The 27,156-nt window shown below is 46.6% G+C and overlaps 1 protein-coding gene across 1 annotated transcript in view; it reads left to right on the forward strand.

The window, feature by feature from the left end:
• Positions 1-27,156, forward strand: part of LRWD1 (leucine rich repeats and WD repeat domain containing 1) — a 79,505-nt gene that overhangs the window by 19,320 nt on the left and 33,029 nt on the right. Inside the window, exons 3-6 of the mRNA XM_078779540.1 lie at positions 17,694-17,791; positions 26,153-26,354; positions 26,633-26,705; positions 27,002-27,142. Of these exons, the coding sequence (XP_078635666.1) occupies positions 26,318-26,354; positions 26,633-26,705; positions 27,002-27,142 (251 nt within the window). The 5' untranslated portion in view covers positions 17,694-17,791; positions 26,153-26,317. The remainder of the gene's footprint in view (positions 1-17,693; positions 17,792-26,152; positions 26,355-26,632; positions 26,706-27,001; positions 27,143-27,156) is intronic.

Raw genomic sequence — 27,156 nt, forward strand, 5'->3', positions numbered from 1 at the left:
GGAGATCTTTTTAAATCCCCCCCAGACGCGTAGGCATCTATAACCTTCTTTCTGAAGGCCTCAGAGAGCTCTTTTGATCTAGGCATGGTGACACCGCACACTTCAACAACAAAGAGCAAACCAAACGAAATGTCTGAGGTTTAAATAAGACAGGTTCCTCCAAGATCCTCTCTAACGATGTTCTAATCATTTGCACCTGAGCTGGTGCACCTGATTCTAATTTTAGGTATTTAAAGTAGTGATAAATGTAAGGGTGTACTTCCTTTTTCCACAAGCGAAATTAGCATTTATGTTTATTTAAATTATACAATGGACTACAAAATGTAAATGTTTCATGATATTTGTTATATTATATCACCTTTACCTCTCAATATTGTTGAAATGAAGATCAAATAGCTGTATGTTGAAATATGTTGAAAAAGTCAAAACTTTACATGGGGTGTACTTACTTTTTCACATGACTGTATATAAAAGAAAGTGTTTGTTTGTTTGTTTGCTTATTTGTCTGCACGCGCTAATCTCCTGAACGGTGAAAGATAGGAGGAAACCTCTGAAACAAAAAATGTCGGGATGGGCCCCGGGAAGGTTACAGGCTAGGTGGCGAGGCCGGTCGAGGCAGCTTCGGCCGGGCTGGGCCCATTTCGCAATTAAAAGCTGAGCTGAATTATAATAGTCAATCTTCTACGGCCGCGAGTAAAAGCTGAATTATAGTAGTAAATTCATTCAAAAAGAACCCGGGCAACGCCGGGTGCAATCGGCTAGTTTAATATAAGAGGATGTACCAATCAGCCATATTTAATGAAAGAGGATGTATGACTCAGCCATATTTAATATAAGAGAATGTTCGAATCAGCCATATTTAATATAAGAGGATGTTTGACTCAGCCATATTTAATGTAAGAGGATGTATGACTCAGCCATATTTAATATAAGAGAATGTACGAATCAGCCATATTTAATATGAGAGGATGTACGAATCAGCCATATTTAATATAAGAGGATGTACGAATCAGCCATATTTAATATGAGAGGATGTACGAATCAGCCATATTTAATATGAGAGGATGTACCAATCAGCCATATTTAATATAAGAGGATGTACGAATCAGCCATATGTAATATAAGAGAATGTTCGAATCAGCCATATTTAATATAAGAGGATGTTTGACTCAGCCATATTTAATGTAAGAGGATGTATGACTCAGCCATATTTAATATAAGAGAATGTACGAATCAGCCATATTTAATATGAGAGGATGTACGAATCAGCCATATTTAATATAAGAGGATGTACGAATCAGCCACATTTAATATAAGAGAATGTACGAATCAGCCATATTTAATATAAGAGGATGGACGAATAAGCCATATTTAATGTGAGAGGATGTACGAATCAGCCACATTTAATATAAGAGGATGTACGAATAAGCCATATTTAATATAAGAGGATGTACGAATAAGCCATATTTAATGTGAGAGGATGTACGAATCAGCCACATTTAATATAAGAGAATGTACGAATCAGCCATATTTAATATAAGAGGATGTACGAATAAGCCATATTTAATATAAGAGGATGTATGACTCAGCCGTATTTAATATAAGAGAATGTACAAATGAGCCATATATTAATATAAGAGAATGTACGAATCAGCCATATGTAATGTAAGAGGATGTACGAATGAGCCATATTTCGTGTAAGAAGGTGTACGAATCAGCCATATGTAATGTAACAAGTTTTTCCTTCACCTCTTGTTGTCATGTTTCCGATGAATGGACTTGTCCATATTGCCAATAATTCACTCAAGATTCAATAATTCAATCAGGTAGTGATGACACTCATCATAATTCGGAGAGAGTATCGATACATGATCAGGTAGTGATCGACACTCATCGTCATTCGGAGAGAGTATCGATACATGATCAGGTAGTGATCGACACTCATCGTCATTCGGAGAGAGTATCGATACATGATCAGGTGGTGATCGACACTCATCGTCATTCGGAGAGATTAATCAATACATGATCAGGTAGTGATGGACACTCATCATCATTCGGAGAGAGTATCAATACATGATCAGGTAGTGATGGACACTCATCGTCATTCGGAGAGATTATATCAATACATGATCAGGTAGTGATGGACACACATCGTCATTCGGAGAGAGTATCGATACATGATCAGGTGGTGATCGACACTCATCGTCATTCGGAGAGAGTATCCATACATGATCAGGTCGTGATGGACACTCATCGTCATTCTGAGAGAGTATCGATACATGATCAGGTAGTGAGGGACACTCATCGTCATTCGGAGAGAGTATCGATTCATGATCAGGTAGTGATGGACACTCATCGTCATTCGGAGAGAGTATCCATACATGATCAGGTCGTGATGGACACTCATCATCATTCGGAGAGAGTGTCGATACATGATCAGGTAATGATGACACTCAGCATCATTCGGGGAGAGTGTCGATACATGATCAGGTCGTGATGACACTCAGCATCATTCGGGGAGAGTATCCAGACATGATCAGGTAGTGATGGACACTCATCATCATTCGGAGGGAGTATTGATACATGATCAGGTAGTGATGGACACTCATCATCATTCGGGGAGAGTGTCGATACATGATCAGGTAGTGATGACACTCAGCATCATTCGGGGAGAGTATCCATACATGATCAGGTAGTGATGGACACTCATCATCATTCGGAGGGAGTATTGATACATGATCAGGTAGTGATGGACACTCATCGTCATTCGGAGAGAGTATCGATTCATGATCAGGTAGTGATGGACACTCATCGTCATTCGGAGAGAGGATCAATACATGTTCAGGTAGTGATGGACACTCATCGTCATTCGGAGAGAGTATCCATACATCATCAGGTAGTGATGGACGCTCATCGTCATTCGGAGAGAGTATCCATACATCATCAGGTAGTGATGGACACTCATCGTCATTCGGAGAGAGTATCCACACATGATCAGGTAGTGATGGACACTCATCATCATTCGGAGAGAGTATCCATACATGATCAGGTTGTGATGGACACTCATTCATACATGATCAGGTTGTGATAGAGAGTATCCATACATGATCAGGTTGTGATTGATCATGTTTATGTGATATCCTCGGAGACGGTGGCAGGGATTTTCGAAGCTCCACACGGTCTCCACGTTTTTCGAAGTTAAGTCTGTTCACAATTGTATTTTGTCGAAACTGTATTTATCTTTCGGTGTGTGAAGTTATTGTGTGCAACTTTGGTTGTTTCTCGGTGTTTCTCTTTCATAAATTGATCGTCTGTTTGCCGCGTCGCGAACGATTTGAAATCGAAGTTAAGTGATTGTTCCCATTTGTATTTTCGTTAAAACTGTATTTATTTATGGTGTTGTACGTATATTGTGTCCCGACGAAGATTTTTCGGTGCAAATCTTTCATACCTGTATTGAAAATCGTGTTAATTCGTGTCGTGTCTTGAGGCCTTGTACAGTGTACACTGTACAACCTTGAGGCTTTGTTTTTCTCTCAGCGGTCCGTCGTTAGTGATCCAATAACTTTCGTTCTCTGTATTCCCAGTCTTTTCACCCATAGCCTACTTCCTTGTGTAAATCTCAACTCAAAAAAAAACAAAAAAAAAAACATTTCCTTCTCTGTTCTCATTCGTTTATTCATTCTCATTCGTTCGTTCGTTCTTCGACCACGTGTTTCTCCCCCATTTCCCCAGATAGTTTTCACTGTTATTAACCTTCAATGTTTACACTTTCCCCTCAAGTTATGTATTCCGTCATATATTATAACACCTTTTTCTTCTTCTTCTTTAAAAGGCTGCTTTCGACTTGCTCACCAAATCAATTCATCCCAAAAAAAATATCCATCTCCTATAGTGCCTTTTTTCTACATTCCCTAAACTCTCCTGCACTCCATCCTCCATCCAGCGTCCTTAAACGTATTTTTAACTCGAAGGTCACAAGAAACGCATTTTGCAATAAATGTTCGTTTCCCATAAATCGTACACTTTCTAAAATCCAATCTCACCCCTCCCCTCCAAATCTTCCCCATAACCCCTCCCCTCCAAATCTTCCCCATCACCCCTCCCCTCCAAATCTTCCCCATCACCCATCCCTTTAAAATCTCCCCCCTTGCCCCCTCCCTCCTAAACTACCCCTCACCCCTCCCCGCCAAGACGCCCCCTCGCCCTTCCCCTCCTGGACTCCTCCCTCACCCCTCCCCTCCAAATCTCCCCCATATCCCATCCCTTTCAAATCCCTCCCCTTGTCCCTTCCCTCCCAAACTCCCCCCTCACCCCTCCCCTTCAAATCTCCCCACCCTCATTGCTTCTCAATTACCCCCCTCTCACTCCCCCTCCTCAAAGCGTCCTCCCCGCTTCTTCCCCCTTCCAACTCTCACCTCCATCTCCCCCAACCTTCTGCCTCGCTCTTCCCCCTCCTCAAATAACACCTCATTGTGCCTCACCCAATCACCATCAAACCTTTTGTCTGCCCCATCCTTCCCTTTCTCCGAGCTATTCTGAAATCTCTGACACACCTTCAACAGCTCTCCCTACCTCTTCCACCTCTTCCACATCTTACCCTACCCCTCCTTCCCCCTGTTCTGTATCTGATGCTCCCCCTTCCTCTTCATTAACGGTATGGACCTCAAACATCCGGGGCCTTCGTTCAAACTTAACTGATCTCTCCATACAGGTTGCTTCTGTCAAACCAGACGTGATCTGCTTAACAGAAACTTTCCTCCTTTATGATGTCTCTGATTCCTTAGTATCTCTCCCGGGCTACTCCCTCCTCCGGTATGATAGACCTGAGCCTCGTCCTGGAGGTGGGGTTGCTATCTTTATCAAAAACTCTCTTCCTCACTCGCCCTGCACTGCACTCTCTCCACCTCACCCCCAGGAATACCTCTGGCTACGGCTTCCCCTTCGCTCCCACCTCTTGTTCATATGTGTGTTGTACCGTCCACCAAACAGTGATGACTCCATCTACATCTCGCTGTCTGATAATATGGACCAACTTCTATCTACTCATCCCAACTCTCTCTTCCTCATATGTGGTGATTTCAACTGTCATCATGCCAGTTGGCTGGGTGTGGGTACCTCTCTCACCAGCCATGGCTCCTCAGCAAAGGACTTCTGCGACTCACTGGGACTGACACAATCTGTCAATTTCCCAACCCGGATCTCAGTCAACGGAACATCTTCTCTTCTGGACTTGGTTATGACTAACTTCCCTGAAAATGTCTGCTGCTCTTCTTCTGCTCCAATCGGATCATCTGATCATGTCCTTGTTAAAGTGGACATCTCTCTGACCATCCTCAGGGAGCCTGCTCAGCGTCGACGAGTCTGGCATTTCACTCAGGCCAACTGGCACGGTCTTCAAGCAGCCATCAATCATCTGGACTGGTCTCCCATCTCTACCACCTCTGACATCAACTCATCCTGGGCATTCTTCCAAAGTAAATTGCTCTCTCTCATGCACAGATTTATCCCATCTCGTCTTCAGTTGCCATACCCTTCCTCCCGTCCATGGTACACGGAATCTTGTGGTGAGGCTGTTGCCCAGAAACAACTTGCCTTCGTCTCCTGTAAAGCAAATCCAACGGAAGGAAATCTCATTTCCTTTCACAAAGCCCGAAACAAGTGTGTGTCCACCCTCAGGAGAGCCAGGAAACAATATCTCTCCGTTCTCAGGACAGAACTCTCTTATCTGTTTCCCTCTTCCAAATCCTGGTGGCGTCTGGTCAAATCCGTTTCTGGTGTTTGTTCCCCCTCCATCCCCTCCCTTACCTCAAACGGCTACACAGCTGACTCCGCACGTGAAAAAGCTGAATGCCTCAACTCTGTGTTTGCCTCTAAATCTTGTGTCCCAAACCCATCCCTCTCTGTACCCACCATACCCAGTCGTACCCTGCTGCTCCTGGACTCAGTGTCCTTTCCTCCTGACAAGGTGGAAAAGTTTCTGTCAACCCTCGACTCTGATTCTGCAACTGGACCCGACGGCATCAGCCCACGGGTCCTAAAATCCTGCTCTGCCGCTCTATCTCACCCTCTCTCTGTTCTCTTCACCCTCTCTTTTGCTCAAGGTCAACTGCCACTGCCAAGGTTTCGCTCTTTCACGAGCCTCGATCTTGTATACAAAAAAAAAAAAAAAAAAAAAAAAAAAAAAAATCTGCTTGGAAATCAGCCAACATCACCGCTTTGCACAAAAAAGGTGCAAAAACAGATCCTAGCAACTACAGACCAATCAGCCTTCTCCCAATTATCAGCAAAGTCATGGAATCCATCATTGCTTTGGATATGAAATCTTTCCTCTTCTCCAATGGCTTTATCTCTGATCATCAATTTGGTTTCAGACCAGGTCACTCTACTCTGGACATGCTGCTTCTGCTGTCTCAACAATGGATGGAGGTCCTCAATGCCAAACAGGAAATTAGAGCTGTCTCCCTCGACATATCACGTGCCTTCGACACGGTCTGGCACCCCGCTCTGCTCACCAAACACTCCTCCTTTGGTATCCATGGAAATCTCCACGCATGGCTGGCGGACTTCCTCTCTTGTCGTCGTCAACGTGTGGCCCTGAATGGGTTTCTCTCATCTCCTCTGCCTGTTCAGGCTGGAGTTCCCCAAGGCAGTGTTCTGGGCCCCGTGCTTTTTCTGGTCTTCATCAATGATCTCTCTGACTCTCTTGAAAATCCTCTCTATCTCTTTGCTGATGACTCCACTCTCTGCCGCTCCATGCCTCTTCCCTCAGATCGGCAGTCTGCAGCCTCCTCACTCTCTGAAGACTTGGACAAAATCACAGACTGGTCAAACAAGTGGAACATGTCTTTCAATCCTGACAAATCTCACACTCTTACTATGTCTCTCCGAAAAGATCGACTGGACAACCCTCCCATCTACTTTCTCAACAATCCTCTCCAAGAAGTTCTGTCGCTCAAGCTTTTGGGTCTCACTATCTGCCATGATCTTTCTTGGGAAAACCACATTTCCAAGCTGACCTCCAAAGCCAGTCGCCGACTGGGCATCCTCCGTCGTGCGAAGTCCTTCCTCGGCACACCTGAGCTCCTCACCACATACAAGGCTTTCATCCGCAGCTCAATGGAATACTGTTCTCCCCTATGGGCCGGTGCTCCTGCCTCACACCTAGCTCGGCTTCACGCTGTTGAAACCAAAGCTTTCAGAATTATTGGAATCTCCTGCGATGAAGCTATCTCTGAGGGCCTTTCACTCACTCACCGCAGGCAGGTAGGTGGTCTTTCTGTCTTCTACCGACTCCTCTCCGGCCTTGCACCCCCAGCTCTCTCTGTGCTCTGTGCCCCAAATATTCCTACAGGTCGCACAAGATCTGCCAGCAACCCTCTGATGGTTAAACTGCCGAAATCTCGGCTCTCTGCTCACCTTCACTCTTTCATTCCTCTTTTCTCCCGCCTCTGGAACAAACTCCCTCACTCCCTTCAATCCCACTCCTCCCTCCAGGTCTTTAAAACAGCTGTTCACCACCATCCAAAACTGTTCCCCATCCAAAACCTTGATCTTTTCTACCCCCGCTAATTCACCCCAGATCCACCTTGTTTGAAATTCCAACTTCTTTCCTGGAAGTCCTGGCAGTGTCCATATGTTTTATACCTCTCCCACCGCCCTCTTCCCATGCCCCCCCCCCCAAAGCCCTAGCCCTCTCTCAGATCTCTCGATGTCTCCATGTCTCTCGGTCCCTGCTCTCAAATGTTGTGTTTGTGTCCTTCCCCCTCTCTCCCCATCTTGTCTACCGCTCCCGATGTTATATGTTTTATGTGTCGGTTTGTCTTTTGTGTGATTAATGTTCGCTCTTTCACGAGTCTCGATCTTGTATACAAAAAAAAACAAACAAAAAAACAAACAAACTCATCGTCATTCGGAGAGAGCATCGATACATGATCAGGTAGTGATGGACATTCATCATCATTCGGAGGGAGTATCCACACATGATCAGGTAGTGATGGACACTCATCATCATTCGGAGGAAGTATTGATACATGATCAGGTAGTGATGGACACTCATCGTCATTCGGAGAGAGTATCACTACATGTTCAGGTAGTGATGGACACTCATCGTTATTCGGAGAGAGTATCAATACATGTTCAGGTAGTGATGGACACTCATCGTCATTCGGAGAGAGTATCCATACATCATCAGGTAGTGATGGACACTCATCGTCATTCGGAGAGAGTATCGATACATGATCAGGTTGTGATGGACACTCATCGTCATTCGGAGAGAGTATCGATACATGATCAGGTTGTGATGGACACTCATCGTCATTCGGAGAGAGTATCGATACATGATCAGGTTGTGATGGACACTCATCGTCATTCGGAGAGAGTATCCATACATCATCAGGTAGTGATGGACACTCATCGTCATTCGGAGAGAGTATCGATACATGATCAGGTTGTGATGGACACTCATCGTCATTCGGAGAGAGTATCGATACATGATCAGGTTGTGATGGACATTCATCGTCATTCGGAGAGAGCATCGATACATGATCAGGTAGTGATGGACACTCATCGTCATTCGGAGAGAGTATCCATACATCATCAGGTAATGATGGACACTCATCGTCATTCGGAGAGAGTATCCACACATGATCAGGTAGTGATGGACACTCATCATCATTCGGAGGGAGTATCGATACATGATCAGGTAGTGATGGACACATCATCATTCGGAGGGAGTATCGATACATGATCAGGTTGTGATGGACACTCATCGTCATTTGGAGGGAGTATCCACACATGATCAGGTAGTGATGGACACTCATCGTCATTCGTAGAGAGTATCCACACATGATCAGGTAGTGATGGACACTCATCATCATTCGGAGGGAGTATCCACACATGATCAGGTAGTGATGGACACTCATCGTCATTCGGAGAGAGTATCCACACATGATCAGGTAGTGATGCTGAAAAGCCGATACAGCTTATGATAAAAGCTTCTCTGATCTCGTTAATTTAGTTTCGTCAGTGAACCTGGGACATGGAGGATACGTCCACTAAATGAGTATCTGATGTTCAACATATCATGAAACAAATTATTGTACACTGCTCCTTTCCTACGCCATCTCCTGGCGGTGCATGACGTCATTGCCGGGCACTGAAGGGGGCCCAGCAATGATGCACGCTGAAAGGGAGTACTCAGTTTTCACTCTGGTTGTTTGCTTTCTTGTTTTTTTTCTTGTTTATTTTCTTGTTTGTTTGTTTTCTTGTTTGTATGTCCTGGCGATATCTCAGCCATCCTTTGAGCTAGGAAGCTGAAAGTTCGTTGCAATAGTGAGTAAGTGCTTTGTCAAAAACTGTATTTTTATATTTGGCAATTTGGCAATTAATTATTTAATGATTCGAGTGATGACTTAATTAATTATTATTTTTAAAGTTACAGTTTCGGATGAAATGGTGGTGCTATAGGTATTCTATTTGCCTTTTGATTAATTATTTAATTGTTATCGATTAATTAAGTACTTATTTATTTCCTTTCTCATCTGGGCAATATCTCAGGCACCTTTGGAGTTAGGAAGCTGATATTTGGACATGACAGTGACCAAGTGATTTGGCTATAAGGGATACTTTGGATTTATTGCCTTCAAGCGCCTTTGGGCTTCTGGAAAAGCGCTATACAAAATAAATGAATTATTATTATTATTATTGATGAATCAATTCATCGATTAATTATTTATTGATGAATCAATTAATTATTTAATTATACGAGTAATGGTTTAGTTAATTAATTTTTTTAAGTTACAAATTTGGATGAAACGGTGGTGGTTTAGGTATTCTATTAGCCTATTGATTAATTATTTAATTATTTTATGATTATTATTTATTTATTTTCTTTCTCATCTGGGCAATATCTCAGCGACCCTTTGAGCTAGGAAGCTGAAATTTGGGCACAATTGTGAGCAAGTACTTTTTCAAAAATGGTATTTTTTTTTTGATTAATCAATTCATTGATGAGTTCCTTAATTATTATCGATTAATTAAGTACTTATTTATTTCTTTTCTCTTCTGGGAAGCATTATCTCAGGCACCTTTTGAGTTAGGAAGCTGATATTTCGACAGGACAGTGACCAAGTGATATAGCTGCAAAAGCTATTTTTGATGTATTGATTAATCAATTAATCGATTAATTTGATTTAACTATTTGATTGATGACTTAATTAATTGATTTTTTTAATTGACAGATTTGGATGAAACGGAGGTGGTTTAGCTATTCTATTAGCCAATTGATTAATTATTTCATGATTATTATTTATTTATTTTCATTATTAATCATTTATTTATTTTCTTTCTCATATGGGCAATATCTCAGGCACCTTTTGAGCTAGAAAGCTGATATTTGGACATGACAATGACCAAGTGATTTGACTGTAAAGGGTATTTTTGATGTATTGATTAATCAATCAATCGATTAATTATTTATTGATTAATTAATTAATGGTTTTTTTTTTTGATTAATGACATTTCATTAATTTTCAAAATGTTCCAGCTTTGGATGAAGCACTGGTGGTTCAGGTATGCTATTAGCCAATTGATTAAGAAAATATTGTATTGTAGCGGTTACCGGAAGCATGACACAATCACCTTGCACCGGCCGATGACGTAACCAGCGGGCGGTTACTTGCCCGGACTCGCCCGGACGTGTCCGGACTTGCCTTGCCCGGGCGGACTCTCGATTTGCATACCATGCCCCGTTGAGAGGCGTGGCTGACTTATTTGCATACCACGCCCTGCCTGAGAGGCGTGGCTTTTGTGTGGTGAACTTTTGATATAAATTGCCGCCCGTGTTAACGGGTTATTCAGTGCTTTTGAGTTCTTTCGAGTTGAGCTAGAATAAATAGCTCATTGAAACTTCGTTCCTGGTGTCGTCCATTTTGTCCGGCTTTATCGTGAGAGCATAGCTCCACAATTGGTGACCCCTTTTTGAGAACACGGCGATGGAGTCATCTGTAGCTTTGAAGCTCCCTGGCTTCTGGGAATCACACACAGCCATCTGGTTCGCCCAGGCAGATTCTCTCTTCGCCCTGCGGAACATCACGAAGGACACGACGCGCTACCACCATGTGGTCTCCGCGCTCAATGCCTCCACTGCTGCCCGGGTCCTGAGCTTCCTACAGAACCCGCCGAACGCCGACAAAGGCCTACTCCTCGGTGCATTTGGACTCACGGAGACCGAACGCGCGCGACAGCTGCTCGACCTCCCGGACCTGGATGAGGCCCGTCCATCCGAGCACATGGACCACAGGCTGGCTCTACTCGACGACCACAGCCCGGATTTCCTCTTCCGTGAGCTGTTCCTCCGGCAGCTACCCGGGCAGGTACGGTTAGCTTTGGCTAACTCGCCCATCACGGACCCTCGCGCCCTGGCCAAGGAGGCCGATAAATTTTTCTCGGCCAGGTGACACGTCGGAGCGGCCGCCTGGAACCCTGGGCCGACCGAGGCAATGCCCGTGCCACGACCGGCGCCACCACCGGCCGAGTCAGCACCACTGGCGGCAGCGGCCGCCGCGACGCCCCGTCGACCGAACCCAACGCGACCGCCGGAGTCTCCACCAGAGCGGACCATGTGCTACTACCACGCCAGGTTCGGGCAGAAGGCCAGAATGTGCCGCCCACCGTGCACTTTTGGCAGGTCGGGAAACGACCAGGCCGGCGCTCGCTGCCTGCCATGAGCGTCGGCCATTCAGGCAGCCTTCTGTTTATCACGGACACAGCGTCTGGGTGGCGTTTTTTGTGCGACACCGGCGCTCAGCTGAGCATGATACCCGCCTCGGTGCAGGACAAACAGGCCGCGCTTTGCGGCCCCGCCATGGTCGCCACAAACGGCTCCTCCATCCGCACCTTCGGTTTGCGCAGCGTCGCATTCTGCTTCAGGGGCCAGCGCTTCAGGTGGGACTTCATCACGGCGAACGTGCCCATGGCCTTGCTGGGTGCAGATTTTCTGTGCGCGCATGGGCTTTTGGTGGACGTCAAACGGCGTCGGCTCATCAACGTGGAGACCTTCAGCTCGCTCGCTTGCTCATTGAGCAGCTCCGCACCAACCAAGCTAGCCTGCGCTCTCCCAGCCGCGGACGATTTCACCCGCCTACTCGCCGAGTTTCCCGCCCTCACGCAGCCGACGTTTTCGGCCGTCGCCGTCAAACACGGCGTCGAACACCACATCCCGACCACAGGTCCACCGGTCTACACCAGGGCTCGTCGCCTCGACCCGACCAAACTCGCCGTGGCGAAGGCGGAATTCGACGCGCTGGAGCGATTGGGCATTGTGCGGCGCTCGAATAGCGCGTGGGCCTCGCCCCTGCACATCGTGCCCAAACCGGGTGGCGGATGGCGACCATGCGGCGATTACCGCCGCCTCAACGACACCACCACCCCCGTCCGGTACCCGATACCACACATACAGGACTTTTCCGCCCGTTTGGCGGGGCGGGTGAACTTTTCCAAGGCGGACCTCATTCGGGGCTACCACCAGGTACCCGTCCGGCCGGCCGACGTGCCGAAGACGGCGGTAATTACACCTTTTGGCCTCTTCGAGTTCCTTCACATGCCGTTCGGCCTGAAGAACGTGGCCCAGGCCTTCCAGCGGCTGATGCACAGCGTGCTGCGCGACCTCACCTTCCTTTTCGTCTACTTGGACGACATTCTCATCGCCAGCACTTCCCGGGCGGAGCACCTCATCCACCTGCGTATGCTTTTTGAGTGCCTCGGCCAGCACGGCCTCATCATCAACCCGGCGAAATGCCAGTTTGGCGTAACGGCCGTCGACTTCCTGGGGCACCGCATCACGAAGCACGGGGCCGTGCTGCTGCCCACCAAGGTGGAGGCAGTCACAAGTTTCCCGCGCCCCCGCTCCATCAAGACCCTACAGGAATTTTTGGGGATGGTTAATTTCTACCACCGGTTCGTGCCTCGCGCCGCCAAACTCATGCGCCCCCTGGTACGAAGCCCTCCGGGGCAAGCCGGCCAAGCACGACGTCGCCTAGACCAAAGAGATGGACGAGGCGTTCACGGGCGCTAAGCTTGCCCTCGCCAACGCGACCATGCTGGCGCACCCTGCGCTCGACGCACCCATCGCCCTCACCACGGACGCTTCCGACTACGCGGTGGGCGCCATGCATGAACAGTGGGTGAACGGGGCTTGGCAACCGCTGGCCTTCTTCAGCCGGCAGCTTCGCCCTAATGAGCGCAAGTATAGCGCTTTCTACCGCGAGCTCCTCGGCCTTTACCTGGCCGTTCGCCACTTCCGCCATCTTTTAGAGGGCCGCCTGTTCATGGCGTTTGTGGACCACAAACCCCTGGTCTTCGCCATGGCCAAGGTTGCAGAGCCGTGTTCGGCCCACCAGCAGCGCCACCTCTCCGCCGTGTCCGAATTTACGATGGACATCCGGCACGTCGCGGGCAAGGACAACGCTGTGGCCGATTGCCTCTCCCGGTCCGGCACGAACGCTGTCCACCCCGGTGTGGACTTCGCCCTCATGGCGGCCGACCAGACCGCCGACCCCATGGTGCAAGCCCTCCGGACAGCGGACACAGGCCTGCGGTTGGCCGACGTCCCCTTCGAGGACACAGGCACAGTTCTCCTGTGCGACGTTTCCCTGGGCCAACCTTGCCCCATCGTGCCCACCGGGTGGCAGTGGCACATTTTTGACGCCCTCCACGGCCTTTCCCACCCGGGCCGGAAAGCGTCGCAGAAGCTCGTGGCAGCAAAGTTCGTCTGGCACGGGCTCCGTAAGGACGTCCGCGACTGGGCCAACGCCTGTGTCGCCTGCCAGCGCGCGAAGGTCCACCGGCACACCCAGGCCCCGTTGGCGCCATTCGATGTGCCCATGCGGCACTTCAACCACGTCAATGTGGACCTGATGGGACCCCTTCCCTCCTCGCGGGGCTTCACCCACCTCCTCACGATGGTGGACAGGACCACCAGGTGGCCGGAGGCCGTCCCGCTGGCATCAACAACATCCACCGACGTGGCGCAGGCCTTCATTGGCACCTGGATTGCCCGTTTCGGCGCCCCCTCGGACATCTCCTCCGACAGAGGCCCGCAATTCACCTCCGGGCTTTGAGGCGCGGTCGCCCAGGCCTTGGGGGTCAAGCTACACCGCACCACGGCCTACCACCCCCAAGCCAACGGCTTGTGTGAGTGGTTCCACCGCTCGATGAAGGCCGCTCTCAGGGCCAGCCTCCAGGATGACGGTTGGGCCGACAGGCTCCCGTGGGTCCTATTGGGCCTCCGAACGGGCCCTAAAGAGGACCTCCAGGCTTCCACTGCCGAGCTGGTCTACAGCCAGCCACTGCGCGTGCCGGGCGAGTTCATCCCTGACGCCACCGGCCCCTGGTCCGCGGCTCGCCAACGCTTGGTCCTCCAGGAGGCCGCCAGGAGATTTGCCCCCGTGCCCACGTCCCACCACGGCTGCCCCCAACCCCACGTCCCCCCAGCACTTCGCACTGCGGAGTACGTTTTTATCCGGAATGACGCACACCAGGGACCGCTCCGGCCGCCGTACGTTGGACCTTTCCGAGTCCTGAAGAGGGACGACAAGTCGTTCATCATTGACATCGGCGGCAAACTGGACCGCATCTCCGTGGACCGCCTCAAGCCGGCCCATTTGGACCTCGACCAACCTCCACAGTTGGCCCTTCCTCCACGACGGGGCTGACCCCGTCAACCAAGCCCCCCGCCCGACCATCCACCGCCACGCCACCTACCACCCCCACACGAATCGCCAGGGGTCATTTCGGCCGGGTCATCAAGACCCCCCTCAAACTGACTCTCCCGGTGCAAGTTAATTCTGGGGGGGCGCATGTAGCGGTTACCGGAAGCATGACACAATCACCTTGCACCGGCCGATGACGTAACCGGCGGGCGGTTACTTGCCCGGACGTGTCCGGATTTGCCTTGCCCGGGCGGACTCTCGATTTGCATACCATGCCCCGTTGAGAGGCGTGGCTGACTTATTTGCATACCACGCCCCGCCTGAGAGGCATGGCTTTTGTGTGGTGAACATTTGATATAAATTGCCGCCCGTGTTAACGGGCTATTCAGTGCTTTTAAGTTCTTTCGAGTTGAGCTAGAATAAATAGCTCAGTGAAGCTTCGTTCCTGGTGTCGTCCATTTTGTCCGGCTTTATCGTGAGAGCATAGCTCCACAGTATGATCATTACTTGTTGATTTTAATTATGCAATTAATCAATGAATTATTGTCCACTTCTCCCTCCAAATACAGTCTCTATGAGCTGCACTGCGGTATTGCCGGGGCGCCTGCCACGCTGCAGCATATTTATTTATTTGGCATGGGGCGGTGTACTTTGAATGTATCTGTACTTGTTGTATACCGTTCCTTTCCTATGCCATCCCCAGGCGCTGCATGACATCATTGCCGGGCACCGAAGGGGGCTCGGCAATGACGCACGCTGAAAGGGAGGACTCAGTTTTCACTCCTGTTTCTTTCTTGTTTGTTTTCTTTCTTGTTTGTTTGTTCGTTTTCTGGGCGATATCTCAGCCATCCTTTGAGCTAGTTAGCTGAAATTTCTGCACAATAGTGAGCAAGTGCTTTGGCGAAAACACAATTTTTTTGTTTTTGGATTAATCTATTAATTGATTAGTTATTTAATTATTATCGATTAATTAAGTACTTATTTATTTCCTTTCTCATCTGGGCAATATCTCATGCACCTTTTGAGCTAGGAAGCTGATATTTGGACATGACAATGACCAAGTAATTGGCTGTAAAGGCTATTTTGATTTATTGATTCATCAATTAATCAATTAATTATTTAATTATTCGATTAATCACTTAATTCATTAATTTTTAAAAAGTTACAGATTCAGATGAAATGGTGGTGGTTTAGGTATTCTATTAGCCAATTGATTAATTATTTAATTATTTTATGATTGTAAAGCCTAGGGCCTAGGCATACCTTACTGACAGCAGGTAGTACTAGCAGATCAGCCTAGCTTACTGACAGCAGATAGTTCTATCAGCTAGGCATACATTACTGACAGCAGATAGTACTAGCAGCTCTGCATACCTTACTGACAGCAGGTAGTACAAGCAGCTCAGCATACCTTACTGTCAGCAGGTAGTACAAGCAGCTCTGCATACTTTACTGACAGCAGGTAGTACAAGCAGCTCAGCATACCTTACTGTCAGCACGTAGTACTAGCAGCTCAGCATACCTTACTGTCAGCAGGTAGTACTAGCAGATCAGCACACCTTACTGACAGCAGATAGTTCTATCAGCTAGGCATACACTACTGACAGCAGGTAGTACTAGCATCTCTGCATACCTTATTGACAGCAGGTAGTACTAGCAGCTCTGGCATATCTTACTGACAGCAGATAGTACTCGCAGCTTAGCATACCTTACTGACAACAGGTAGTACAAGCAGCTCGGCATATCTTACTGACAGCAGGTAGTACTAGCAGATCAGCACACCTTACTGACAGCAGATAGTTCTATCAGCTAGGCATACACTACTGACAGCAGGTAGTACTAGCAGCTCTGGCATACCTTACTGACAGAAGGTAGTACTAGCAGCTCGGTATACCTTATTAATATCAGGTTGCCAACAAAAACTTGCCACGGGATGGGAAGCTACAGATTTTGGCCTACGGCCTACATGGGGTAAAATGAGATGCAGGGGAGGACACATGGGGTGAATAAGTCCGTCGCCGACTGGGCATCCTCCGTCGTGCAAAGTCCTCCCTTGGTACACCTGAGCTCCTCACCACATACAAGGCTTTCATCCGCAGCTCAATGGAATACTGCTCTCCCCTCTGGGCTGGTGCTCCTGCCTCACACCTAGCTCGTCTTCACGCTGTTGAAACCAAAGCATTCAGAATCATTGGAATCTCCCGCGATGAAGCTAACTCCAAGGGCCTCTCACTCACTCACCGCAGGCAGGTTGGTGGTCTTTCCGTCTTCTACCGACTCCTCTCTGGCCTTGCCCCCCCAGCTCTCTCTGGGCTCTGTCCCGCAAATATTCCTACAGGTCGCACAAGATCTGCCTGCAACCCTCTTATGGTTAAACTGCCAAAATCAAGACTATCTGCTCACCTTCACTCCTTCATTCCTCTTTTCTCCCGCCTCTGGAACAAACTCCCTCACTTTCTTCAATCCCACTCCACCCTCCAGGTCTTTAAAACAGCTGTTCACCACCATCTCTTATCTTCCCCCATACAAAACCTTGATCTTTTCTACCCCCGCTAATTTCACCCCAATTCCAGTTTTTAAAATACCAACTTCTGTCCTGGAAGTCCTTGGTGTCCTTGTGTTTTATCCTTCTCCCTCCCCCGCCCCCCCTTCCCACGCCTCCTCTTCCCAAGCCCTCTCCCTTCCACTCATCTCCCTGCTCTCAAATGTTGTGTTTGTGTGCTTCCCCTTCTCTCCCCATCATGTCTTCCGCTCCCTCTTTATATATATTTTGTTTGTCTGGTTGATTTGTTTGTGAAGTAAATGTTAGCTCTTTCACGAGCCTCGATTCAGTATACAAAAAAAAAAAAAAAGGAAAAAAAAAGTGGGATGCACAGCATGGGGCAGGAAAAACCAGGAATGAAACAAAAAAATAATTTCAGACTCGTGTACCGAAAATCAAAATAAATGGTGTTATTAACATGGTGCGTACTGTGTGTGCAGAAAGAAGCAGCAATGTGGCGGCGTGTGGTGGAGATGCCGTTTGCATCATTGACTGCACTTCAGGTGCTGTGCTCAGCAAGTATAGAGTTCCACGAGAGGTACGAAACAGAAATAACAAGCATTCTGAGTATTGCGCTGCAATGCATGTCCCCTATCGGCAGTCTGTTGTTCGGAAAACTGTTGGGGAAATCACCAAGGGTTATTTATCCACAGGTTCCGAATCGTTCCCAATCGCTAATTACAATAGGATGGGCTCACCTGTGATTCGCACTCGGGACTTCGATTTATACACCTTGCAGACAGGTCAGCAGAAGCACGACAAAATAAGATGTTGATAAAGAACCTTTCGAGTCGCTAAATATCAGTAATTTATTATATTTTCCGGTTCACGATCAATGATCGATGTGCATATAAATGTTGTTCAGCTTGGCTCCGCCCCTCCCGAAAGCGCGCACTGTGTCGCGCTGTTGACGTTCGCGAGACGAGGCTGAGGGCGCGCGGTGCGGTGCGGCTTGAGGAGAACTCCAGAATAAACAAGAGATATCCATTTTAAAAAATATTTTCGTTTAATTAACGATATCTGCCAAACCACGTGCCCTATCGCAAATTCTAAAAGGACATTTTAGTAGACTGATATGCTGAACAGATCTGTGAAGTTTCCCCTCGATTGGATCAAAAATGAGGGAGGAGCTCGGTTTTAAAGGTTCATGCTTAAAAACGTCATAACTCTGAAACCATGTGATGCATGACATCATGCTCGTTGACTTTTGTGTTCGTCATGGGTATGCGATCTTGCCTGCAAAGTTTGGCCTCGATCTGTTCAGCCGTTGCAGAGAAAAAGGGGTTTTTGTGTTTTCACGAAAAACAATATGGCGACCGAACCACGTGACCTGTGACGTCATAATTACAATTAAAATATTCTACAGACCGAGTCCCTCCTATGGTGAAAATTTGATCTCAATCGGTCAAATTATTGCAGAGAATCTTTTTTTAAAGGAAATTAAAACTTAAAATGGCACTGAGTTGAGGATCATCAGAATTATCATAATTCCCAAAGTTCAAAGTGCATAACTTTGTCAAAAATGATCGAAACGTCGTGAAGTTCGAACTTGACCTGTAACTTATCATGAGGAAACCATGTGCCAAGTTTGAAATCTTTAGCGTTAAGCGTTTAGAAAAAAAGTCCGGAAAACTGTTCTTTGCGTGACGGACTGATGGACTGACGGACAGAGGGACGGAGTGCAAACCTATAGTCCCCTCCGGTGTACACCGGTAGGGGACTAACAAGCATTCTGAGTATTGCGCTGCAATACATGTCCCCTACCGGCAGTCTGTCGTCCGGAAAACTGTTGGGGAAATTACAAAGGGTTATTTACCCACAGGTTCTGAATCGTTCCCAATCGCTAATTACCTCAGGACGGGCTCACTCGTGATTCGCACTCGGGACTTCGATTTATACACCTTGCAGACAGGTCAGCAGAAGCACGACAAAATAAAATGTTGATAAAGAACCTTTCGAGTCGCTAATTATCAGTAATTTATTATATTTTCCGGTTCACGATCAATGATCGATGTGCATATACATATATGTTGCTCGGCTTGGCTCCGCCCCTCCCGAAAGCGTGCGCTGTCGCACTTTTGACGTCCGCGAGACGAGGTTGAGGGCGCGCGGTGCGGCTTGAGGAAGACTCTAGAATAAACAAGAGATATCCATTTTTAAAATATTTTCGTTTAATTAACGATATCTGCGAAACCACGTGCCCTATCGCAAATTCCAAAATGACATTTTAGTCGACTGACATGCTGAACAGATCTGTGAAGTTTCCCCTCGATTGAATCAAAAATGAGGGAGGAGCTCGGTTTTAAAGGTTCATGCTTAAAAACGTCATAACTCTGAAACCATGTGACGTATGACGTCATGCTCGCTGACTTTTTTGTTCGTCATGGGTATGCGATTCTGCCTGCAAAGTTTGGCCTCGATCTGTTCAGCCGTTGCGAAAAAACAATATGGCGGCCGAACCACGTGACCTGTGACGTCATAATTACCATTAAAATATTCTGCAGACCGAGTCCATCATATGGTGAAAATTGTATCTCAATCGGTTCAATTATTGCAGAGAAATTGGTTTTTAAAGGAAATTAAAACTTAAAATGGCACTGAGTTAAGGATCATCAGAATTATCAGAATTCCCAAAGTTCAAAGTGCCATAACTTTTTCAAAAATGATCGAAACGTCGTGAAGTTCGAACTTGAGCTGTAACTTATCATGAGGAAACGATGTGCCAAGTTTGAAATCATTAGCGTTAAGCGTTTAGAGAAAAAGTCCGGAAAACTGTTCTTTGCGTGACGGACTGACGGACTGACAAACTGACGAACTGACGAACTGACGGACTGACGGACTGACGGACGGAGGGACGGCGTGCAAACCTATAGTCCCCTCCGGTGTACACCGGTAGGGGACTAATAATAAGTCTGAATATTGCGCTGCAATACATGTCCCCTACCAAAGTTCAAAGTGCCATAACTTTGTCAAAAATGATCGAATATGCAAATTTATGCACGGTTGATGCTGGTTTTCAAACTTGATCTGAGGTATGCTGAGACACGTGTGTGTCATGCCTCGCCTCGTTGATAAGCCCGCAAGGTCGCTCCGTGGAGCGGCCTGCACGTATTGCACTGTGTGAATTATATAAATTATTACCAACTCACGGTCTGAGGTACTGGCGATTCAAGATATATCCCTTTTTGTTTTTTTAATATTTTCGTTTAATTAACGATATCTGCCAAACCACGTGCCCTATCGCAAATTCCAAAATGACATTTTAGTAGACTGACATGCTCAACAGATCTGTGAAGCTTCCCTCGATTGGATCAAAAATGAGGGAGGGGCTCGGTTTTAAAGGTTCATGCTTAAAAACGTCATAACTCTGAAACCATGTGTAATGTATTATAGACTGAAACGCAAAAGAAACTTACCACTTGTTTGAAATGTAATAAAATTGTAACAGTTCAAAATAAAACAAACCAACAATTGCTAATTGAAACATTGGCATTTTATTGATGACATGTCAAGTTTTTGACCAAGATACACCATCTCATCAGTTTGTTCTACAGTACAGAACAACACAGGGTGCAATGTCAGTCCCTTTTCAATAGCGTGTGTGGCCACCATTGTTTTGGATACAGGCAGTGCATCGTCGGCGTATACTGCCTACCAGTCTTTGGATGGATTGCTGCTGGATTCTGTCCCACTCAGTCCTCAATGTCTGAAGCAGCTCTGCCCGTGTCCTGGCCCTGCCAACTACGCGTCTCCCAAGCTCATCCCACAGGTGCTCTATGGGATTCAGGTCAGGGGAGAGCGCAGGCCACTGCATGGTGTTGATGTTCTCGCCTTGGAGAAATGCAGTGGTAAAGCGAGCAGCATGGGGACGAGCGTTGTCATGCTGAAAGGTTCTCAGTTCTGGGTGGTCTAGCAGGAATGGCAGCAGATGAGGTCGCAGGATGTTATCCACATACCGCTGGGCGTTAAGATTCCCATCCACAACCACCAGTGGCGTCCTGTACCGGCCTGATATGGCGGCCCACACCATCACACTTGGGCCACCCCACCTGTTGGCTTGACGCACGCAACAATCGGCATATCGCTCGCCAGTTCTTCTCCAGACACGCTCACGCCCATCAGGACTGTCCACACAGAACCTTGACGCATCGCTGAAAGCGACCTCGTTCCACTGCGCCAAGGTCCACCGCTGATGCTGCTGGCACCATCTCTGTCGGTTGCGGCGATGGGCAGCCGTCATCACAGGGCCTCTGTATGGTCTTCTGGCAGTCAGACCATAGTCATGCAGTCGTCTTCGTGCAGTATCATTGGAGATCCGTGGGTTTGCACGCCCCGGAGTTTCTGCCGCAGTGCGGGATGCTGGACGGAATCGATCCCGCAGGTGACTTCGGACCATCTGCCTGTCCTGCCTTGCAGTGGTGACTCTTGGCCTCCCTGATCGAGGTCTGTCATCTGCAGAGTTGTGGAGGGTGTCTGTCCACCAGGGCCGATATCGTCTGGTGTGAACAGCCAAGGCGACGTGCCACCTCACGGTAGCTCAGTCCGCCTTGCAGCATGCCCAGGGCACGCTGCCGTTGATCCCTTGACAATCGTGGCATGTTGATTGAAATGCCCATTTTGCACTGGCCTTTTTAAAGCCAATATCAAGACATCACGTGCAGCTCATTAAAATCATCCCGTACCCCCTGGCTAATCACTGACAGTCAAAACGGCTGTTCAACAGCTGTGCTATGAAGTGACCATTGAAGGTTCAGGTGACCATCCGTGACCATTTTGTCTGATAGTGAGGACACTATTGTCCACAAATAAGTTCACACATTTACTACACGCAGTGTTATTGTTGATATTTAAAGGTTTCAAAGGTGGTAAGTTTCTTTTGCGTTTCAGTATATTTTCTGGTTCACGATCAATGATCGATGTATATATATATGTTGCTCGGCTTGGCTCCGCCCCTCCGGAAAGCGCGCGCTGTGTCGCGCTGTTGATGTTCACGAGACGAGGCTGAGGATGCGCAGTGCGGCTTGAGGAGAACTCGAGAATAAACAAGAGATATCCATTTTTAAGAATATTTTCGTTTAATTAACGATATCTGCCAAACCACGTGCCCTTTCGCAAATTCCAAAAGGACATTTTAGTGCTGAACAGATCTGTGAAGTTTCCCCTCGATTGGATCAAAAATGAGGGAGGAGCTCGGTTTTAAAGGTTCATGCTTAAAAACGTCATAACTCTGAAACCATGTGACGCATGACGTCATGCTCGCTGACTTTTTTGTTCGTCATGGGTATGCGATTTTGCCTGCAAAGCTGGCCTCGATCTGTTCAGCCGTTGCAGAGAAAAAGGGGTTTTCGTGTTTTCACGAAAAACAATATGGCGTCCGAACCACGTGACCTGTGACGTCATAATTACCAGTAAAATATTCTACAGACCGAGTCCATCATATGGTGAAAATTTTATCTCAATCGGTCCAATTATTGCAGAGAAATTGGTTTTTAAAGGAAATTAAAACTTAAAATGGCACTGAGTTAAGGATCATCAGAATTATCAGAATTCCCAAAGTTCAAAGTGCCATAACTTTGTCAAAAATGATCGAAACGTCGTGAAGTTCGAACTTGACATGTAACTTATCATGGGGAAACCATGTGCCAAGTTTGAAATCATTAGCTTTAAGCGTTTAGAGAAAAAGTCCGGAAAACTGTTCTTTGCGTGATGGACTGACGGACTGACGGACTGGCGGACTGACGGACGGAGGGACGGCGTGCAAACCTGTAGTCCCCTCCGGTGTACACCGGTAGGGGACTAAAAATAGCAACAAGAAAGAGCAATCGGGGATTGCAGACCCTCGCCAGGATGTGTTTAAAGTTTGTGTGGTGTTTATTAGCTGCTGTGTTTTTGTGGTTTATTGATGACATAGATTTATGTTTAATCCAATGTGGCTCCCGAACCACGTGACCGATGACGTCATTAATTTAATTCTCCCACACAATTTTTGTGTAGATCATGCACAAGAAATTTCAAACTAATCGGATCAAGCGTTCTACTTGTCTAATTATGATGTCATAATGAAGACACTGATGAAATCATCATTAAAATATGTTGTTCCCTATGAGGAGTATTTGACAATGAGCCATGTTTCAATTTTTTCCTTGGAGTGGTTTCGGTGCAGAGGTTTTCGTTTTTTCCAAGACCATGTGACATATGACGTCATAATTATCATTAAAAAAAATTCTACAGGAGGTGCAGCATTGTTGAAAATGTATTGTTAATCGGACCAACGGTTGCAGAGTAAATCATATTTATTCTGTGCGGACAAACAGACAGACAAACAGACAGACAGAATGAAAATCCCTCATAGAGCGACACTTGGCAAAAGAGAACAAAGTAGAATGACACTCAGGAGAGCATCCTTATGACCTCACAAATAATTGGTGGTTGAATTAAGTAACCTGATATGCAAATTGTCTTCAAAGTTCAAATTAATCGGATGAAAATTGAGAATTTTCAAAATTTTATATTGTTGCTAACCCTAACCCGAACAATTCAAAAAAAAGTGGTTGACCTTTGGCCTATGTTGACCTTTTGGCCTATGTTGATCTAAAAATAGTTGGTTGTTGGTTTCAGTAAGCCGATATGTAAATCGTATTCAAATTTAAAGTACTTTTGATGGAAATTGAGGATTTTAGATATTCGAAAAAAAAGTAGTTGACCTTTGGCCTATGTTGACCTTTTGGCCGACACTGATCTCAAAAATAGTTGGTGGTTGAAATCGGTTCGCCGACATGTAAATCCTATTCAAGCTTCAAGTCAATCAGAGGAAAATTGAGGATTTTAGAAATTTGAAATTGTTGTTGACCTTTGGCCTTTGTTGACCTTTTGGCCTATGTTGATCTCAAAAATAGTTGGTGGTTGAATTCAGTTCGCCGATATGAAAATCCCATTCAAATTCCAAGTCAATCGGATGAAAATTGAGGATTTTAGAAATTTTAAATTGTTGTTGACCTTTGGCCTATGTTGACCTCAAAAATAATTGGTGGTTTGTTTCAGTAAGCTGATGTGCAAATCCTATTCAGATTTCAAGTCAATCGGATGAAAATTGAGGATTTTAGAAATTTGAAAAGGTTGTTGACCTTTTTGCCTTTGTTGACCTTTTGACCTCCAAAATAAATAGGATTTTGTCAGACCACAAACTCTACCATTTGGTGAAGTTTTGTGAAGATCGGTTTAAAGCTGTGACCTGTAGGCAAGTATAAATGAGCGGACAGACAAACAAACACAAACAAACACACACACACAAACACATACAAACACACATACAAACACACAAAAACACACACACACACACACACACACACACACACACACACACACACACACAAACAAACACACAAAACACACATACGAACACACATACAAACACACATACAAACACACATACAAGCACACAAACAAAAACACACAAAAACACACACACACAAACAAACACACAAAACACACATACAAACACACATACAAACACACACACAAACACACATGCAAACACACATACAAAACACACATACAAACAAACAAACAAACAAACACACACAAACACACATACAAACACACATACAAACACACACAAACACACACACACACACAAACAAACACACAAAACACACATACAAACACATACAAACACACAAGCAAACACACACAAACACACACACACACAAACAAACACACAAAACACACATACAAACACACATACAAACACACACAAACACACATACAAACACACATGCAAACACACACAAGCAAACACAACAAACACACACATGCAAACACACACACAAACTAGAACGGCACTCAGTAGAGAACATACCTCCGCCTGGTTGGCCATATCACTCAATGGTGAAGAATCACTTAAAAAATTAAATAATTCTCATATCCGAATCCGGATCTTCACCAAAATGTAATCGATTCTTCCTTGTCACACACACAACCTGTCACCAAGTTTCGTCCAAGTCCGTCCATAACTTTTTGAGATATCCTGCAATGTAGTTTTTGGCCCGATCTCCCAATGGTGAAGAATCACTTAAGAAAATTAAATAATTCTCATATTTTAATCCATATTTAGATCTTCACTAAAATAGAATCTATTTTTCCTTGTCAGACACCCAACCTGTCCACCAAGTTTCGTCCAAGTCCGTCCATAACCTTTTGAGATATCCTGCTATGTATCCTTTTTGGCCCTATCTCCCAATGGTGAAGAATCGCTTTAAAAATTCTAGTAGCCGGATCCGGATCTTCACCAAAATCTAATCATTTCGTCCTTGTCACATACGCTACATATCTGCCAAATTTCGTCCGAATCCGTCAACAATTTTGTGATATTTTGTTCACAAACAAACAGACAGGGGTGAAAACATAACCTCCATCCACCTTTGGTGGACAAACAAACACACACAAACTGGAGTGACCAAAATACTTGTCAATTATTATTATTTTTTGCCAAGTAACTAACGGACCCAAATGCAATACACTCTTCTCTGGCGAGGGCAATAACGTGTAGGTTGATGATGAGTAAAGAGGTACACTACCGTCCCTTCCAGGAGCTCTATGCGCTCGCTTGGACACTGCTTAGGTTCTGGGGACCAGGTGGACAGCACCGGCCCGTGTTGCCCTTCCCGTAACGAGTCTTTCGTTCTTCCTTCCAGGAGCTCTATGCGCTCGCTTGGACACTGCGTAGGTTACGGGGACCAGGTGGACAGCACCGGCCCGTGTTGCCCTTCCTGTAACGAGTCTCGTTCTTCCATCCAGGAGCTCTATGCGCTCGCTTGGACACTTCTTAGGTTCTGGGGACCAGGTGGACAGCACCGGCCCGTGTTGCCCTTCCTGTAATGAGTCTTGTTCTTCCTTCCAGGAGCTCTATGCGCTCGCTTGGACACTGCTTAGGTTCCGGGGACAAGGTGGACAGCGCCGGCCTGTGTTGGTCGTGGGCAGCGGCTCCGGGAAATTGCACCTTTTGTATCCAACGGGAAACTGCTGTTACGGAGTAATCGACGCTCACAAGCAGCCCGTGTCGACCATGTGCTTCCATCCAAGCCAGGAGTCCCTGCTCTTCAGTAAGTCCGACTCGGGATGTGAAGCACGGAGACTCGTTCATATTGACATTTCACGTCCATCTTAAACATTCACCTCACCACTGTTTTTCATTTGGCACACTCCGTCCTCCAAAATCCATCCACCTTAAACATCATCTGGGATCAGGTGTGGGATGTCCGCTGACCGTGATCGCTCACCTATGTTGAGTGTTTTGGGCCGTACGTGCATCATATTCAACTGTGGCCATGCCGCCATCTTTCTTTCTCTCTCTCACACACAACTTGTCCCGTCTCTGCAGCTGCTGCTTATGACAAAACGGTGACGCTTTGGGATATCGGGATTCCAGATACAGAACTGAACTTCTCTCACCTGTACGTCATGGTTAAACTCTCTTCTTCTCTTGGTTTCCTGCTTGGTTAGTACAGTAATCACCTGGCCCATCATCAGGATAGGGTTACCCTTAAAAATTATTGTATTTTGGGATCAGAGAACCATCTTGTATATAAACCATCTCCATTCAACTACAGACCTTCTGTTACCTTTACACCGTGATGTTTTGACTCCAGTACATTTCTTCACAATGTCCCACCATGAACCAACCTGTGCCATCCCTGCTGACATCCCTGCTGACATCGCACTGTCCACCTGTTCCATGTTGAACCCAAAGGAAGCTTATGACTTTGGCAGTGGCCGGTGTGCCCCTGAAACTCACCTCCGTAATGGCCTGTCCAGAGCGTGGCTTGTTGGCAGCAGGTGTGGGTGGTTGTTGGGCTTGGGACATATCTCTGGAGGACTCCAAAACGTACAGGTGAGCAGCTGAAA

This window comes from Myxine glutinosa, chromosome 6, assembly GCF_964187855.1.
Source record: "Myxine glutinosa chromosome 6, kmMyxGlut1.1, whole genome shotgun sequence".
Classification (NCBI taxonomy): domain Eukaryota; kingdom Metazoa; phylum Chordata; class Myxini; order Myxiniformes; family Myxinidae; genus Myxine; species Myxine glutinosa.